The 19,702-nt window shown below is 43.1% G+C and overlaps 1 protein-coding gene across 18 annotated transcripts in view; it reads left to right on the forward strand.

Annotated features, from left to right (window-relative positions):
• MAGI2 (membrane associated guanylate kinase, WW and PDZ domain containing 2) overlaps positions 1–19,702 on the forward strand; it is a 1,262,944-nt gene that overhangs the window by 1,119,513 nt on the left and 123,729 nt on the right. For all 18 annotated transcript variants that reach the window (XM_070265334.1, XM_070265337.1, XM_023640142.2 and 15 more), the window contains one exon: positions 2,892–3,140. In XM_070265334.1, coding sequence (XP_070121435.1) covers positions 2,892–3,140 — 249 coding nt within the window. The remainder of the gene's footprint in view (positions 1–2,891; positions 3,141–19,702) is intronic.

Genomic DNA, 19,702 nt, shown 5'->3' on the forward strand with positions numbered 1-19,702 from the left:
GGAAAACAGGGGCTCTGTTGATCAAGCGCTTTTTCGTACTCCTCACTCTAGGGGTAAATGAGCAAATTGGGAATTTGCAAGAGCGCTGAGGAGAGGTTGGGATTGTGGTGACTCGCAACCCACATGCTGCCCAGTCACGGGGGCAGCCATTGGCCAGCGCTGGCTGGTTATTAGCAAATATTTCAAGAGAAACTGGAGATCCGCATTTCCGTAAAGTCTCCCTGTTTAAAAACATTGGCAATTAATTTCAATAATTATTAAACAAAGTATAGGTCCATACTGGGCGGGAATAATAAACGGGTCTGCAGGCCAGGAGCAGCCCCTGGCCGATAGTTGACTGTTCTAGGTGAAACCATCTCACCCGGAAGGCATTATCGATGACTCCTGCCTTCCCAAATGGGGACCCTCTCCCAGGCAGCAGAGGGTTCATTTCCACTATCTTACCCTAAAAATTAATTATTTGACGTGAGTAGATACAAAGTGACTGAATTCTGCACATCCATTTGCATGGGAGCCAGAAGGGTGAGTCAGGGATGCTGGAAGTTAGTGAATTAAAAAAAAAATTACACATGGTATTTAGTCACTTTATAACATTTTACCCTATTTTTCTAAAACAACACTGTTTGCGCCCTGTACCAGGAGGGGTTGTAGACAGCAGACAGTCTCTCTGGACCTAGAGCCAGCCGAGGAGGAAAACAATGTGGAGTCCATTCTACCCCTCAAAGTCTGTCACGGGAAGTCATCCTAACTCCCTGACTTTAGATGTGCTCATGTTGTCAACGATGAAGAACTTTGTTCTGGAGGTTGAAAGAGAAGTCCAAACGCAGCAGAAAAGTATCTGCTAATGTATTTGACTCTCTCACTGACCCAGGGACCACTCTCGGTGACTTAGTCCACGATTTTCTTTCTCCCTCCAGAACCTGGAGCACAGCCACTCCCAGCCATTTACCGGAAAGACAGATAATTTTGCTTTGTTGCCGCTTTACTGACAACCACAGCTCTCAACCCCCTAAAGTATGACAGCCAGAAAATGAGATCTCTCTTGTCACTGCCTATGACATTTAGTTAGTGATTTGGTCCAATAACTCCGAGAGATTTTCAATTTAATGTTGCAGCGTAATTGTTTGTTTTTCTTCCTCCTATCTCTAATCATTTTATTTCCGACTTACACAAGGACTGATGAAGGACGTGTACGTCACCAAGACAATAACGGCTTGTCTGTGGATGATATTCTCCGGCAGGGCGGGTGTATTTTACGGGCTGTCTTACGTTCTGGTTGAAAAGAAGGAAAGGCTTTGACGTTGACGTCTGATTCTTTTATGACCTGAGTACATTTCTTACAGGTGAAAAGCCTCCATTTGTTTTCTTTTAGTAAAAGTTGATTAATTGAATCTGAAAGAAAACTTCAAATTTCTCAAATGATAACAAGCAGCAGCCTGGGTCTTATTCATTCTGTAATTACAAACAAGGAATGAATACATTTTTGTAAGGCCATCCTTGAATCTGTGTATGTGAGTAAATGCAGCTCCGTTTTCTTTAGGTCTCAGTATAACAAAACATCTCTTGTAGTCCGTGTTCTTTCTTCCTGATCTTTGAAATGAAAAGATTTTTGGAATGAAATGATTTTTCATTGCAGAATGGAATTGCAGTTTATAAAGTTAAGAGCCCTCGTTGGAACTTTTGCTAATTATTTTTAACTTGCCACATGAGACCTCTTCCAGAGCTCTAAATAGGAGACCATATCTAGTCACACGAAAGGGAATCATTAATTGTGATTATTTTCCATCTTATTATTTCTCTGTTCCATAAACATCTTTTGAGTACACTCTTCAAATTGCAAGATGGGGATGAAACAGCCCTATTTCTAATTTCAGTATTGTAGGTGCCCACGTCAGTTCCTTGAATCAGAATACCAAAACCTGAGGATTAAATTAAAATCACAAAATTCTTTCTGGTTGACAGATCAACTTTCATTTTAAAAACCAGCTTCTCTTGGCTGCCAACTTTCTATCATTTCTCCCTGTAAACACACTTGCTTTCTCCTGGAACTATTAGTCTGGTTGTCTGGTTGATAATAGAGTACATTTGGTAATAATACAGAATGTAAATGAGCAAGGCTGCCATCACCTCCCTTAGCGATTCAAAATCCATCCTTCCTTAGCCTGATATCCTTGCTAGACTGAATCTCAGAGTGAGCAGACTACTTTAAGAAGTGTGTGTCCCACCTACAAGAAGTAAATTAACACTTGTGGGATAACAGAATATCACAAAATTAAATAAAACCATGGCTCTTCAGTGAAATCATGATAGGTCACTTTACGTGGACTTGCCCTGGCTCTTAGCCCCACTTACAATACCTCTACAACAACATTTCTCAAAGTGCAGCCTGAAACCTCGTCCAGATTCCTGTGCCCAATCTTCCTTAGATCTACTGAGACAACTTTCCATGGGTGGCCCCTGAAGATGCATACTTTTTTACAAGTTGTTTAAGTAATACTTACACGCAGTACAGTTTAAGATTCTGTCCACTTGTTTCGTGATCTTCTTCCATCCATGATTACTATGCAACTAAGAAGCTCGATATCTAATACTAGGCATTGTCCTGGGGTTTACAGTCTTAACAAGAGGAAGATATAAACGAGCAGCAGCACAGAGGAAGCTGATGAGAGGTTTTGCCTGTGTTTGCTGTGAGGGGTAGAATGGGGCCAAGATGTCGGGGGCTCCGTAGCAAGGTTTGTAGGACTTCAACTGCTCTGCACATCTCGGGGGAATGGACGCCAGTCAATCAGCCTTGTAACGAGGCCAGGGTCTAGAACAGTGCCCGGTACACAGGAGGCACTCCTCAAGACCCTTGTTAGATAACCGAGTGCCTTGTATGATGTATATTCCAGGGGAGCCCTGCCCAGAGGACGGGAGGAGTCCAGGCTCCGTGTCAACCCACCACAGCTCTCCACGGAGTGACTACGCAACCTATGCCAACAGCAACCACGCCGCCCCCAGTAGCAACGCCTCTCCTCCTGAAGGCTTCGCCTCCCACAGCCTGCAGACCAGCGATGTGGTCATTCACCGCAAAGAGAACGAAGGCTTTGGCTTTGTCATCATCAGCTCCCTGAACAGGCCTGAGTCTGGATCCACTATCAGTAAGTGACTTCTCCACCTGCCTTTGAATAAGACGTCTTGTTTTCATTTGTTCTGGTGGTGGGGATACTGGGCAAGCAGATCAGAGGACTATTGTAGACGTACTGTGGAGCCTCAAAGTTGCAGGCTATGGCATGAATAAGGCATCCTTAACACTGGTTGGCCAAAGGTTGTTGACCTTTGGCTCCGGAAAAATGCAAGGCTACAATGAATGCCCCCCAACCCCATAACTCCCATAAAAGCTCTTCATTCACTTTAAACTGGGAAGAGGGAAAAACAGAGTGATGTGGGAGTGTTGACGTGAGGGGAGGGTCACTCCTGTTCAATAGAATGAAGCGAGACATGCAAAGGGTCTGGGGAAAAGCAGTCCAGGCAGAAGCCTTAAGACAGGAGGGAGCTGAGCATTCGGGAAATATACAGAAGCCCCATATGGCTGTGGCGTAGTGAGCGAGGGAGAGCAGTGTGAGACCAAGACGTAGGACTGGGCTCGAGCTGGGCACACAGGGCATCACAGGCTGTTGGGAAGAAGTGTGGTTGGTGGTCTAAGTCCATGGAAACCGCTAGAGGGTTTTAAGCAGTGGATGGAAATCTGACTTACTTCTTTAAAAGATGAGTCCAGCTGCTTGTAGGAAACGAAATCAGCAAGAAGAGGGCCAGAATGAAAGCATGAGGCAGGGGAGGCCATTAGAACAGCCGTGTGGGTGCAGAGATCCCATGCCTTCCACTAGGGTAGTCATGGTGGGTTGGGGGAGAAGTAGATGACTTCCACTTCCACCTTCCTCCAAATCTAAGTTCTCTGAGTCTGTACAACAGGTGATCTCAGAGGTCGTGTTTCTCTTCCAATTGGTCCTCTTTGTAGATTCTCAGGCTTCTTTATTGGTTTTCCTTTCAGCAACACTATTCCAGAAGTCACTCAGCAGCCAGCAAGCAGTGAGACAGAAGAGACAATAGAAAACTTTTCATTTTTCATGTTGAAGTGATTTAGCCCAAAAGGTTGTAGATAGAAACACCAGAATAGAGAGCATTAAGAGAAAAAATAATCGACTCATGTTGTGGTCCTAAAATTCTTATAAATTATGGTTGTTTCCAGCACACAGGAGGGGAATGTCAAACATTACTCAAGAGATCAAATGATTGGGGCCGGCCCTGTGGTGTAATGGTTAAGTTCCATGCACTCCGCTTCGGTGGCCCAGATTTGCAGGTTCAGATCCCAGGCATGGACCTATACCACTCATCAGCCATGCTGTGGTGGTTTCCCACATACGAAATAGAGGAAGACTGGCACAGATGTTAGCTCAGGGCTAATCTTCCTCAAGCAAAAAAAGAGGAAGACTGGCAACAGATAGCTAGCTCAGGGCTAATCTTCCTCAAGCAAAAAAAAGAAAGAAATCAAATGATTGAGAATGAATAAGAAGTTTATGATAAACTTAATGTTATCAAAACACGACCAATGGAGAGAATTGCCCTACTTAGCCTTACCTTTGACAGATTCCAGAATGAAAACTGTGGAAGCATTAGACCTTGGTGAATATGTGCAGAAGCTAAATTACATACATCTGAAAGTACGGTTTGTCTTCATGATAAGCTGAAGAAATAAATCCAATCTTTAAGCATGAAGTAAAAGCAGGATTCTGTCAGTACAATGGATTCACCAAGATTAAAGGACACAAGACTGAAGATTTTCATGAATTATATAAACAGCCTTCCAATAATTTACACGTGGAGAGAATGTTCGTAGACAGTTTTTGTAGCTATTCCAGTCATTCAAATTGTTTATTGGGGCAGGATACCTAAAGGACTGGAATAAAAATGACAGGTATACTACCACAATGAAAGTGTTAAGGATGTATTTAGGGTCTCAGCTTTATTTGAAGTGTGACAGCATTATTGCTAAATGTATAGGAGAACGTGTGTGTGTGTATACACACATGGGTGTACGCGCATGCACTTCCTACATAAGAAAACCACAAATGCTTTTCCTATTTTTTGCAAATAAAATCCATGTATAGGTATATTTGGAAAACAGCAGGTACAAATGCTTACAATTAACATATGAATCTTTCTTCCTACCAAGAGACATTAGACTGACTTCAAAAGAGTAATTTTACCATTTTCCAAATGGTATTACCGTGGTTCCCCCTTATCTGTGGTTTCTTTTCCATGGTCCCATGGTCACACAAATGTTAAGTGGAAAATTCCTGAAATAGACACTTCGTAAGTTTTAAATTGTGCACCATTCTGATGGACATGATGAAATCTCTTGCTGACCAGCCCAGAACGTGAATTACCCCTCTGTCCAACGTATCCACCAAGGATATGCTACCTGCCCACCCTTTAGTCACTTAGCAACCTCCTCAGTTATCAGATCCACTGTCATGGTATCACGGTGCTTGTGTTCAAGTCACCCTTATTTTCCTGAATAATGGCCCCAAAGTGCAAGTGTAGTGACTCTGGCATTTTAGATACGCCAGAGAGAAGCCGTAAAGTGCTTCCTTTAGGTGAAAAGGTGAAAGTTCTCAATAAGGAAAGAAAAAAAATCATATGCTGAGGTTGCTAAGATCTACGGTAAGAATGAATCTTCCATCCATGAAATTGTGAAGAAGAAAAAAGAAATCTGTGTTAGTTTTGCTGTCGCACCTCAAACTGCAAAAGTTACAGCCTCAGTGCATGATAAGTGCTTAGTCTAGGAAAAAACATGGTATATATGGGGTTCGGAACTATCTGTGGTTTCAGGCATCCACTGAGGGTCTTAAAAAGTATCACCCAAGGATAAAAGGGACTACTGTATTTTACATCACCCTAGAGAATGGAAATACATTCTAGAGTTCATGTTTCCTGATTTCTTTTCTCACATATTCATTTCTTTTCAGTTTAGGAGTTTGAAACGCAGGTTGCCCCCATGTTCTGTGGGAAGAGCAGCTCTCCCACCAATGGCACATAGCGTTTATAGTACATAATTTGCAGCATACATCTAAAAGTTTTCCAGACCTGAGGCTGTTTCATGCTTAACCTCTGTAATAACTATGAGCTCTAGTTTTGAAGAGAAATGCTAAGTGCCTCATGAATGATGAAGGGCCATCCTTGTGCCAGGTCTCCATTGTCAGAATAGCAAGGGATCTTGGGCTCTGTGAGACCAGGAGATATCTCAGGTGCTCCAGAGTCGCAGTCGTTCCCGGGGCTTGTGTCATTTCCTCTTCATGTCTTACCTGAGCCCCACGATCTTGAACACATTCTTGGGTTTCTCCTGGCTGCTGAAGCCTTCTCGTGGCAGACAGAGAGCTGTGGCGTCTCTGGCAGGGGCACCATCACCTTTAGGCCAGGGAGCCGTGTGGTCCACAGTCCAGGTGCAGCAAGCACACTCCCTGGATTTCAAACCTGGCTGCATCATTTACCAGCTGTGTGACCTTGAGGAGTGACATGACCTCTTTTGGCTTCAGTTTCTTTGGTTGTAAAGGGGAGATACTTTTAATACCTATGTGGTTGAGTTGTTATGAGAGTTAAACAAATTAAAACAGTACTGGCTCAGGGTAAGCATTATATGTGTCCTTGTTGCTGTCTCGACCTCCATCCCCACTAGGAATTCCATCAGCTCCCTCTTCTCAGAAAGTGCAGAGTTCACGCTGGCTATCAGTTCAGTCAGCCATTCGTCAGAGCCCCCCAGTTGCCCAGAGCAGCTAAATCTGGGTGGCAAATGAGCATCTCTGATGGCCAGCTCCCCCTTCCCACAGGCTGACCTTCCAGGAGCCCCGTCTTCCCACCACCCACCCCCTGCAGCCTGGTCAGCGATGGGGCCTAGAGCAGTGGCCGCCACACCAGTCCAGCTGAGTGTGCTTTCCCTGAGGCTTCAGGCTGGACGTCTCCTCGGCACTCACCAGCCAATAAACTAGAAAAGTCATGGAAAACACCAAAATTCAGGCTCGGGGCTGTGTCTTTTAGAATCTCCCTGCAAACATTATGTCTCTAATTGAATATATCAGAAAAGAGAGGAGAGGTGGAAAGCCCAAATGTCAACCTCTCCACGCTGCAGATAGAGAGAGAACGACCTTCCACAGCTTCCCCAGCCCAGGCAGCAGCCTTGCCAGGAATGCCAGATGTTCAACCAATTGAAAACTTGGAGGGTGAGTTTCCTGGCCTATTATTGCCTGGCATTCAGTAGAGCTGTTTACCAAAACCTCACGTATTTTTTTCAAAATATTGTTTCTCCCAAAAATAAAGAAAAAAAAATTTTTATGTCAATGGTATAACTAAAGAGGATACTGCTTCCTCCCAAAGCCAGTGACTGACGAGGCCAACTATTGCTTAGGAGGAAACAAGATTCCTAGAAACCTTCTATCGGAGGTGCAGGAATATCCTTCTTGAAGTGAGAAAGGCAAGATTCCTGAGCATTTTTGTCCCATTATCCAAAATATTAAGTATTTTTTTCAGACTGTAAAATTGGACCTAAGGGAAGACAAAGTGGTTTCCAGACTGGAGCCTAGGATAAGAGTGCACTGTCACAGGCAATTGCATCTAAAATCCTTAAAAAGATTCGAACAAAGATTTATATACAAAGATGTTCATTGCCATCTTATCGATAAACACAGAAAGTTGGAAGTAATGTTAGAAGCTTCTCCAAAACTGGAAACTTTGGTATCTTTGGGAAGTTCGAGGCATTTGCTGCCATTGAGTAGCTGAGTCTGTGTACACAGGATAAAGGAGACTCAGGGTGGATCCACTGCTTGCTCTGTAGAAATGTCCCAGTGACCATGTGCGGTGGGGTTGTGAGGTTGGTCTTTGGGCCACTCCAGCTCGAAGTCTGATTCTCGACTTCCGGGTTTTCCTGCAGACCTGTAACCTGCCCTTCCTGCTCGTTACCCCCAAATCTGCTTCTGCTCCAGAGGTCCCCAAGAAGGGTTTTGGCACAAGTAATGAAATCAAAGTGACCTTTAGTCTCCTGTGTTTCTACAGTTTGTGAGGAAGCTTATGTTGGAATGTATGGGGTAGACGTACCTGGGCAGCTTGGACATCAGTGGTGGAGGTGGCAGGCTGTTGAGGGAATTTATAAACATAGATGCAGGCCCATGACAAGCTGGAAGGTGGAACATGTTCAGGACAGCAGCCATAGCAGCCATCTAAGCAGCCAACAGTGGGGGAACCAGCACGCAACCCTTCCTTCCTTCATTTGTATTGTCCCAACAGCACTGAGTCGGTTCTCTGTAGGGATGGGCCTCAGAAGCTACAGAATCGGGGGGCCTTGCTGGAGGAGGGTGAGTGTGAAGTGACCCGATATTGGGGTGGCGGAGGAGGGGAGCAAGATAACTGGATTGAGACGGAAGACTAGAGAAAGAGTCCGCCGTGAGTCCTGATGCGTGTGTTGGATGGCGGCTCTTACCTTTCCACAGTGCTGGGTGATGGGCAGGCGCCCCTGCAGCCCATCTGGGCAGATGGTGAGGGCTGGGGCCCTCAGGGAACCCCCTGAGCAGGCCAGAGTCCCCATCTAAGGAAGAGGGTCAGTGAGCCAGGAGCCACTACTCCCATACCCCCCTCGACCACTGGCCATTGGCCTTACCTTGTACATCAGAATTCTGCACACCCTTCAAGTCACTCTTAGCCTGCAGAGGAGCCAAAAGAGAGGGAAGAAAAGGAAATGATGCAGCTCATCAGCGATCAGCATGCTGCTGGCTTCTTAACAGTCTTTCAGCTCTGTACTAGTGCTGAAAATCTCTTTTTCCACATATGTCCTTTCTCTGGCATAGGTTGGAGTACAGACTTAGTCATTGCTGACCTTTCCCTAAGGTCAACTGCAATCCGATGTCCTAGGACGGAGTTTGTTATCTTTGGTAAAATACCCTGGTGACTTTCTCAAAGTCCTTGATGATGTCCATAGGCTCAAGTTTAACAGTGATTCTCGAGATTCAAAAGCTTGGCTAGCAGATCTTTTATGACATTTTTAAGCATAGTTCCCGGAAAAGGATGAAACAAAACTGAACAAGTGTTCCCATCAATACTTACCCCCATAACCGTGAAGCCACGAGCAGTCATTTGAACCACGGGGAGGTACAAATTAAAACCAAAGCCATGGTTTCTGTAGTCTTGGCGAATACAAGGAGATTTACACTAAATTGAAAGGGCATCGGGCAACAAGCCCAAGCTCCCTCCAGCTTATGCACTAACCACTGCGTCCCTTGAGCGAGTCAAGGGTCTTCCTGTGCCCCTTCCTCTTCTACAATCTAAGGGAAGATGCCTTCACAGCCTCTTCCAGCTCTAAATTACGTGAGGCCATGAATTAGCATGGAAAATGAGGTAGTGGGTTAGTGTTGTCTGTGTGAAAAGGCTTGGGTAAATTTGAGGCCTGGATCATATTTTTCATGGGCTTAAGCTATCATTTTAAACCTTCATAACTTTCACTTTTGCTTATGTTTTGAAAGTGGCTCCTAACACTTTTAGCTCCTCTGTCCCACTCAACCTCTGTCAAGAAATGATCTGAAACAAGCACTTAAATACACTAAACCAGCTCCCCTTTCAAGGCAGTTTACGGCGGTGTTCCCCGCTCTTTTTCACTTCACAGCACACTTGTAAAGGGATCACATTTTTATAACACAGTGAGAGGAAAGGAATGAGGCTGCTGGAGGCAAAGGGCAACTCCCCAGGGAACCCTACCCCCAGACCTCACCCTCCCCTCCTCGGGAGGCATGGCTGTCTTGGCACACCTATAACCTGGCCCTCTCCTCTTAATGACCCCTGGTTGCAAAGTGAACCCTCCAAATGTCAGCCACCAGTGAGCGCCTCCTCTTACATGGTATTGCTTTGGGTTGTGGCAGTGGATTTTTTTCAAGCCTCCTTACTGAGATTTGTTCACACATCACCTTAAAGACACACATAATTGGTGCAACTGGTGCTGACGCTGGGACCTTGGCCTTCTCTAAATCATTGTAAACGTTGGCTTATCGGTGCTCCACCCCCAAAAGTCACTGCCGGAAAGTGACTCAGGTCGTACCCATGCAATTGAACACGGGAATTAGAAAGCGAGTCCCATTCCTCTATTTCTCAGGGGTTACAAAAGCAAGTTTCCTTTCAGAGTTCTTCACCAGCTTTGTAACGCGTCCTGTTCCCTCTACCCTTAAACAAATCTCTGCTGTGGACCCTTCAATGACGCAGCGCATTTGCTCTGAGCTTTATGCTGAGAACAGCTCACTCAGGAGATGAATGACATCGCCCACACCGTTAATGTGAGTGCTTTTATAACAGAAGAAAGGCAAGCGGGCGGGACACTATATAAAATGCAAGTTTCCCCCCAACATCTGGCTTCTAAATATAACATATGAAACCATAAAATAAGCAAATGTCTTCATACTGTTTTGGAAAATCTACATCTATATAAAAGATAAGATTGTGTTCATGGTCTGTGTTGATGTGCACACGTTTTAAATCGAATCAATCTTTCCACATCTCTTAGTGGGATTTACTTTCTGCTTCTCGAGGTAGTGTGGGGGCCAAGGTAGGAGCAGGGTGCAGTCGCCAATGATGCAAAATGCATCAAGAAAAGCACCACTTTTGAAGTGCAATCCAGTCTTCCTCAAATGCGTCCTGATCGTAACACCCCTGAAACAAATATCTATGGGGCAACGTTCAAACACACCTCTCTTCCATCCTAGACCCAGGTAATGTAGACACAGCAACCTTTTCCCATCAGCCCCTCATGGTTTCATTCCATCGTAACTGGGTTAGTTACCCCCAAAAGACAACTTTTGCTTTCTTTTCCCAGTTCCCATGTTTTGCCTGCCGCCATTTGGAAGCCCTCCTCTTATCCAATAATAACTTCTACCAAACTTTCTCCCGGGCACCGAGCTAAGAATCTTACATGGCATGTAATTTTCACGGTAACCCTATAAAGTAGAGACTACTACCCAAACAGTACACATCTCTCACAAGCACCTCAAAAATCTCCTCATCTCTGAACAAGACTTTGCCTGACCCCTCACCCTTCTTCCTCAAGTGTTTTCTCTAATTCTCATAGGGAATTCTTGTCTGTAAACCCCTTGTTTACTGTTCCGTGACCTCTCTTCTATTATGGTGTCTGTTATTACTATCTATTATTGTCTTTTTACTTTTCATGTGTTTATATTTTGCTTCCCCTCAATAACTTTTAAGGTCCTTAAAAGCAAGAAACGGTGGTATTTCTTTGAATCCCTCACAGTTTCAGATAGTGTCCTTTTTAAGGATTTGTCATGTAATTCATGGTAGTGGGGTAGGACTGGATTCTCATACAGTGACCAAGCACTTTGATCAAAGTAAAAGCGTGAATGTGCTCTGCTCTAGCTTTCCCTGCCCCCAAACCTAGCTGTTCCATCCCCCCAAGGCGGCAAGACGTGCCTCTGAGAATAGACAAAGCAACAGAGGATCAGTTAGGGGAAGGATTTGTGTGCACGCCGGTCCTCACCCAGCATGAGAAATTGCACTGTGATAAAGTGGAACTCAAGCGATGTCCCAGAATATAGATTTCCCATCAGCTGTTCTCAGCCTGAGTAAATGATTCAGTCACCAGCTCAGGGCAACTCAGGTGAGAGAGCCCTCTAGGAAATCAGGCATGGGGGAGCCATCTCTGTGCCTCCCGCAGCCCCTCTAGTTGGCAGCATCTAGCTTATAAAGCTCTTGTCCTCTGAAGGGCCGGGCTGCTGGGCCGGTGTTCTCTCTGATTCACCTTCTCCCGGCACTGACTCTGCCTGGAACGGCCAGGCATCTGTGAGAGCACCACCTTAGCGATAATTATAGTGTCCTAACCAGGAAGTTTGGATGTCATCCCAAGCTCGTTAGAAAAACTTATTCCTTCAAATTATTTATTCATTTCACAGTCCTCCTTAACAAGGCAACCCATTTCAATGCCAAGCGGACAACTTCCGCATCACATAAGTTCTTTACAGGATCATACCCAGCTAAAAGTAGGATGAATAGGGTCCGTTGATTAAATTCCAGTTTTTCATTCCTGAACATGACTAGTTTTGTTCCCAAATTAAAACCTGGCTACCTGGGTCCTACCAGTAAGCAGACAAGCAAACAAAAAGAAGATTTTTGCCTCAAATTCTGAGTGCTGTAATATTTGAACATTTGAAGCATCTGTCAACTAAAACAGGAAGATGAGTGGAAACATTTCACTCTCTTAGCACTAACAAACTTAAAAGTCCTTAAACTGTAAGAATAAGTCTGCAGAGAAGCGTCATCATTCTTATTTCTTTTCAAGAAGAGGAGCAATGCAACCTATCAAAACATCTGTGAGTGCCCACCGTGCGTTTCTTAAAAATTCTAGACCATTTTTCTTGTTGTTTGAATGCAGCTCATCAATCACAAGTTTGCCGCCCTAGAGAATCGTTTTTGAAGAGAGTGTTTATTATTGTGTTCAAAGACACTCCAGGCAGCAGCAGAAGGTGGATATGTGGTGTCTTCTCACCTTCAGCTACTGCATTGTCTTAAAAGCTCGTACATGGGTGATCAGTGGCTGCTTCCACTGGGTTTATGTCCTGCAGCTTCTTGTCATTCACCAGAAAGTACAGGGAGATTGCCACTGCAAAGAGAGCCCAGGGTCCAGTACAGAATCACCCTCTACTGGTGGAAAATGCCCATCGCTCTCCCATGGGGTTCAAAGAAATTCCAAGCCTGCAGGTCACTTTTGCAGAAGACCCTTTTTGTTTGTAATCTATTCAGGACTTCAAGTTGGATTAAATTCTCTGTGATTTTGCTTTTCTTCTTTTTTCCCAACAATCAACCACATAAGAAAAGCTGATTCCACATCTACAACCATTTTAAAAAGCGTGTTGTTAAGTGAACACAGCACTGTTATTTATCCCCATTTTCCAGCTATGTTGAAAGAGTGTTACAAGGGGATATTTTTCCCATTTGGACTGGAATAATTAGAGTTTCTTTTCAAGCCCCAGCTTCCACCAAAGACTCAGGGAGCACCTCCACCCAAACTCCTTCCTGCCACACCAAATCCTGGTAAGAGCTCTTTTTACCCGTTCGTTTGACCACCAATAGTTTTGCAATTTAAGCTGGGTTTGTTCCCAACCAAACTATGGCCAGTGTTTGGTTGGAATCGTTTCTGGAGATGAGTCCGTTCTCCTTTTCTGAGGGATGATCACTAGGCATTCCTAAAGTGTATACGGAGCCCAAGTAAATTAACTCACCAGTGGAGCCTGCTATTGGCATTCTCATTTTCCAGTCAGATCTCGTCCAGATCTTATTTCTCTAAGCCAGGCACAGGTTTGCTCTAGAAACATGCCCAGATGTTGCGCACCTGATGAACCCATCTGGTTTCAAGGGTGAGGTGCCCAAAAGCTTCTGTTCAGAGGCTGTTCATCATAAAAATGTGTATTTATGGATTCACCACGGGAGGAGTGTCTTCCAGGAAGCAAGGAGGAGCACACAGTTTAAAAGGTTTCGCCCCATGGTCTTCTGGCACAGAGCAGTTGAGATAACATGAGGTAGAAAAATATTCCGACTTAGAAATCTCTATTCGAATACTTTCTAGAATTGCTAGATGAATGAGATGAAAAGCAGCTCACGTTCCTGTAGGCACTTGAGGAAATTAAAATCCAATAAAACCTGGTTGCCAAGTGTCTTAATTCGTTCAGGCTTCTATAACAGAATACCATTGACTGGTGGCTTGTAAACAACAGAAATTTATTTCTCACAGTTCAGGAGGCTGGGAAGTCCAAGATCAAGGTGCCGGCAAATTCGGTGTTTGGTGAGAACCAGCTTCCTGGTTCATAATGGCCATCTTCTCACTGTGCCCTCACGTGGTAGAAGGGGCAAAGGAGCTCTCCGGGGTCCCTTTTATAAGAACACTAATCCCATTCGTGAGAACTCCACCTTCATGACCTAATTCCTTCCCAAGGCCCCACCTCTAAATATCTTCACACTGGGGATGAGGTTTCAACCTAAGAATTTGGGGAGGACACAAACATCCAGGCTGTACCATCAAGTTAGCCACTGCTCTTGAGGCTCCCTGATGCTAAGTGGCTAAGAGAAGGCTGGCAGGCTTAGATCTCAGCTCCAATCAGTGTACATGGCCCCAAGCTTTAAAGCAGGCCCCCAGGTACCTAAGTGCATATCCTAGCTGAAGTTATACACAACTGCGTTTTCACTCCTGAGAGACTGAGGCAGGCTCATACTGGATGCTTTCCAGATGTAAAACTCGGCTACCTCAGGCCCTCCCTGCTGCACTGCCGATGCCCTCGCTGAGGTTCTGGACTAGCGCTGTGCAGTAGAACTTTCTGCGATGGTGGCACTGTTCTCTTCTGCACTGTACCGTAATGTAGCCAGCACTTGACATGAGGCTAGTGTGGCTAAGGAATTACATTTTTAATTGTCTTTCATTTCAATTAATTTAAATAGCCACATAAGGCTAGTAGTGCCCATGTTGGACCGTGCAGCCCCAGAGCATCGTAGTAGCCTTTACGTGCCCTCCTTGCCTCCAGCATTCTCCCCACCCTCCTCTCCTGCATTCCACCCTTCGCACTGTCACCATGGTTCTCTTTCTAAAACAACCAGGCTGATGATATCACATAACCTTCCTAATCCATTAGCGGCTTCTCATGTGGCTGTAAAATGAATTCTAAGCTCCTGGCACAACCGATAAGGCCTTTCAGAGTCTGTCCCTTCCCACCTTTATCCCCGACAACTTCCCTGTTGTCTTTGCTCACTGCCCTCCCACATCCACAACACAGACTTTGCCAGTCCACGGGTCTGTGCCTTCCTGGTGCCTTCCTCATCCTTGCCCACCTGGAAAAGTCCCGTTCATCCTCTAAAATGCAGACGGACAGCATTTCCTCTCTGAAGCCTTCCCTGACTCCTTCCACTCTCGCCTTCCCACCTCCCTTCTGCTGCTTATTCGTCGTCAGTTCTTTTTTACTTACCTCTATTTGTTTCCATCCAAAAACTTCTCTTTGTCTCTCCCTGCTTTTTCACTGTTTCTCCCATTTTCAAGGTTTAATTGTACATAGTAAAATTTACCCTTTTTAGTCTGTAGTTTGTGAGTTTGACAAATGGATTTAGTTATGTAACAACTGCCACAGTAAGGTCAACCCCACTTGGCAACCATAAATTTGTTTTCTGTTTTACAGTTTTGCCTTTTCCTATAGAAATGGAGTCATACATCACGTAGCCTTTTGAGTCTGGCTTCTTCCACTTAGCATAATGCGTTTCAGATTCACCCACGTTGTTTTGGGTGTCAGTATTTAGTTCCTTCTTACTTGCTGAGTAGTATTCCATTGTGTGGCTGTACCATAGTTTGTTTATCGATTCCCCAGCTGAGGCATAATCACATTGTTTCTTGTTTTTGTTGATTATGAATAAAGATGATAAAACCTTTGCATGTAGGTTTTTGTGTGAAAATAGGTTTTCATTTCACTTGGGTAAACACCTAGGAGTGGGCTCGCTGGTTCATATGATACTACTTTCCAAAGTGGCTGCGCCATTTTGTATTCCTCTGTATAAGAGTTCCAGATGCTCCACATCCTTAGAGTGTGTTTTCAGGCTTTGTTACTGTTTTTTAACTTTAGCCGTTCTAATAGGTATGTAGTGGTATCTCATTTGGCTTTAATTTGCATTTCTATCCTGAAGACTAATGATGCTGAGGATCTGTCAGAAAGCCACCCTTCTATCTTCTTGGTGAATGCTTTCCCGCTTTAGTCTCTTCCCTCTGGAGCATCATTGGCATTTCACTGTGGACAACAAAACCCACTTTAAGGCTCTTCAGCCTTTCTTCCTTCATTTCTCATTCATGTCTCATGTTAGAGTAACAAAAATAATTTCATGATCATGATCTCGGGTGAAATTATTCTGGAGACATATGTCTGCTTAGTAAAAATGAAAACACGTGTAATTATTACCCTTTAAAATACAAGGGGTGAGAGAAAATACACATAAACAGAAATCCAAATGAAGTTTAAAAGCGTAATATTTGTGTGATAGGATAAGAAAGGAAAACTATATGCAGTGATGGTTTCACTTTTCAAATAAGGAAATTCTGACATGATTTATTTGGCCATTCAGAGGTCACATTGCAAGTTGTTTTCAAAGTTGATATACCATCAGGATCTTCTAGGTCCCAAACACTTTGCTTGGGGGCCTTTTCTTATTGAGTTTTATCCAGTCATGCAAAATTGCATTATTTCAAGTTAAAACATGATACACCCTCTTAGTGGAACTTTGGCTTCTGTGAGAAACTGAAGAGCCAATAAATATTCATGTAATCTTCTGGATAACATATTGAAAAGGACAGCTGGCTCAGGAGGAATCATTTGCTTGGTTTAGTATCTGCTTCCATTTATATTAAAAAAATATTGCAAGAAGTTATTATCTACCAGAGGGCTTAGGGGAATACAATGAAAAGCTGATATTGCACCTGATTGCTTTTGACATTTACCTGTTGTAACAGGGAAACTGTGTGAAGATAGCCAAGTGACTTTTTACAAAACACAATTTCAGAAGCTATAAAAGGAAAAAGGAGATGGCAGAGATGGAATACACTGAATCCATAAAAATGAATCCGTAAAAATGAGAAACATGACTTGTCAGCAACACCTGCTTGTAACTATCAACCATTTCTACTGGGCCTGCTGAGAAATTACTGAAAGCTGGGTACATTGATGGGTATGAAGTCTCAAAAGGCAGTCGAGAGATACAAAGGAGAGAAAGAAAGTATGGTTTTATTGAACAGTTTTAACCCAATACCTGGGTTGATGAAATGTAATTTTATGACATTTTTTTAAACTCTTGAAAAGAAATCAATTGTCCTTTATATTTTTGTCTGTCAGGGCTACAAGGAGACAAAGTTTGGCTATATAAATTATTGACAATTTTTTTCCAAGTACATTCTAAATCTCTAACTGGTATAGCAAAATACTGATTGTAATACTGTTTAAATTTACAAAAGATACGTCCAGTTTCTAATTGAAGGTGGTAAAATGATAACATGCTTATTTCATCCTGTTTCTTAGACACCGATAAAATGGTAGTAAATGAAGAAGAAAGGAATGGGCATGAGTGGGGAAGATGCTTTAAAGACAAAAAATTAGGAACTCATCTTGCAAGATAGAGGAAACCCAAAAGAGAAATGGATAGCTCAGAGTCGCTCATTTCTTTAGACACTCAGAGCACTTCAAACTTAGAAAGCTCAAGACAGAATGGAACCCAAAAACCATGACCACCAGAAGTGAAATTTTTATTTTTAAAATAAAAAAACAAGGCAACAAAGTAAAATGAAAGAAGAAGAAATGGTGATAATTCAGGGAAAAAAAGAAAGCTTCAAAACTGTCTCGTGTATATACAGAGAGATGTGAGAAGATATTACCATCATGAAATAAAAATAGATGCTATAAAAAAGAATAAGATGATTAAAGAAAGAATTCTTAGAAATTGAAAACATCATGCCTGAAATTAAAAATTCAATAGAAGGATTGTAAGGGTAATCACACATGTAAACAACCAAAGAGTAAAAGAAACTTCACAGGAAGTAGGACAAAAAGAGACAAGTCTGAGAGAAGTGATAAGAGAATTATCGGATCAATCCAGGAAGCTGATCTCTGACTAATAAGAGTTCCAGAACGAGAGACCAGAGTAACAGAACGATGGTTATCAAAGAAACAGAACAATGAAAGTTCCCAAAACCAAAACTAAAGGAAACAAGTCTCCACACTGAAAAAGAAGCATTTCGAAACTTTAAAGCACAAGAAGTACAGGGACACTCTTGAACATTCCCAAAAAGAAAAAAGGAAAACAGATCACATACAAGGAACAAAAATCTGAATGGATTCACACGGCTCAGTAGCAACGCTGGATGCTAGAAGACGACAGAGCACCGCCTGCAAATTTCTGAGGAAAAATGATGTTTTCAATCTAGAATTTCATGCCATCTAGAATTCCAAGCTAGAATTCAACCAAATGAGAAGGTAAAAATGAAGACATTTTCAAACATTAAATACTGAAAAATAACTTTCTCCCATGCATGGGTTCTTAGGAAGATCCTGTAGGATATGCTCCAGCAAAATGAAAGAATGAATCAAATAAGGTGACGTAGAGTTTACAAAACCGAGCTTAGTGGGACCAGATTTTCTACAGCAACTTTCAGCCTAAAACAGGTGAAAAAGAATGTCCCAGCCACCTAGAAATTCACAAGATGAAAGGTGACTTCTTGGGATATACAGTAAAATGCGAATTGTCTCTACAGAACATAAAGGCTTAAGTATCTAGAAAAGGAACTGTTTTTCCCTTCTCTCTCTCCAGCTCCCCGCATCCCACACACACACCCTTCTGGCCACCTACAAATCTGAGGATCATGACTCTTCTGAAGTTTCTTTCGTTCCTGCCACTCTAATGTCTAGGCATTTTGTCAGATTATGAGGGAAATAAATCATATCAAATGGATACACAAACTCCTTGAAATGTGGTGGTATACGTTAAAGCCTATTTAAAGAGAGAGAAAAAAGAATATTTGCTTGGTAGATGACTCAGTAATGAGTGACTTCCTGCATAAGAATAATTCTCACAACAGAATAAGAGGACGAAGGTAATTTTTAGGCCTCTTGAATCAACATGCAGAGAATCAAGGGTCTTTGAGAACATACTTAGCAGAAATTATTTGGACTACCTCTTCTGTGATGTGCCTGAGAATGGGAAATGCACCCACAAGAGAAAGGGATTGTTTTTGCCCCTTCCTGCCTCTCTGTGATAATTTCTCTTGGTAGGTATGCCACATTCTCATTCACATCTTCCATTGCAGACAGGAAAAACAGTAGAGTAATATGAGGAAGAAATGCATTATGGATATATCTACATAGGATCAATTGCGTTATTTTGAGGGCCCAGCGTAAAAGGAAAATGTGAGGTCCTCGTTCCAACACGATTAAGAATGTCAAGATGGTAAGAGCAGACCATTAAACAAACCTGAGGCCCTTTTGAGCATGGGGACCTGCATAATACACAAGTCACACACCCATGAAACTGGTCCTGTGCCTACAAGCCCACCAAAACTTTCCAAACAAGAAAACCATCTTAACCCAGCTGTATGGTCCAGGATGGAACAGTCAAATAATGGCTAATTACAGTTCCTAATGCAATGAGATTTCTTTCAATTACCAATTCACCTTCAGCAAAATAAAAGCATACCAGATAAGATATGGCTGATGAATGCTTCTTATCTCCAGCCATATAATTAATACTTTCTATATGGTGCTTTCTGGCCTTGGAAACATGAGTATAGCTGGCCTCCCAAATTGCCATTGGGCCCCTCTTCCCATTCTCCCATCTGACCATCTGCTTATTACCAACTGTAGGATGACTAAACTTTCAGCCACAAGAGAATGACTCATGGGTGCTGGGGGTAAAAAAAAAAAAGTGCGCTTTTGGAATACACAGTCCTTAAAACACCAGCTGCTCGATTTTGGGTCTTGCAAGTCATTTGGCTATGAATTTCAGGGAAGATGTTTTCTTTTGGAAAGCTTAATTTCACAGACTTCTAGAGGAAATCAAGTCATACAGTCAGCTTTTTCTTAATTTTACCACAATTTTTTTTAAATACCAAACCCATGTT

The sequence above is a fragment of the Equus caballus genome, chromosome 4, assembly GCF_041296265.1.
Source record: "Equus caballus isolate H_3958 breed thoroughbred chromosome 4, TB-T2T, whole genome shotgun sequence".
NCBI lineage: Eukaryota > Metazoa > Chordata > Mammalia > Perissodactyla > Equidae > Equus > Equus caballus.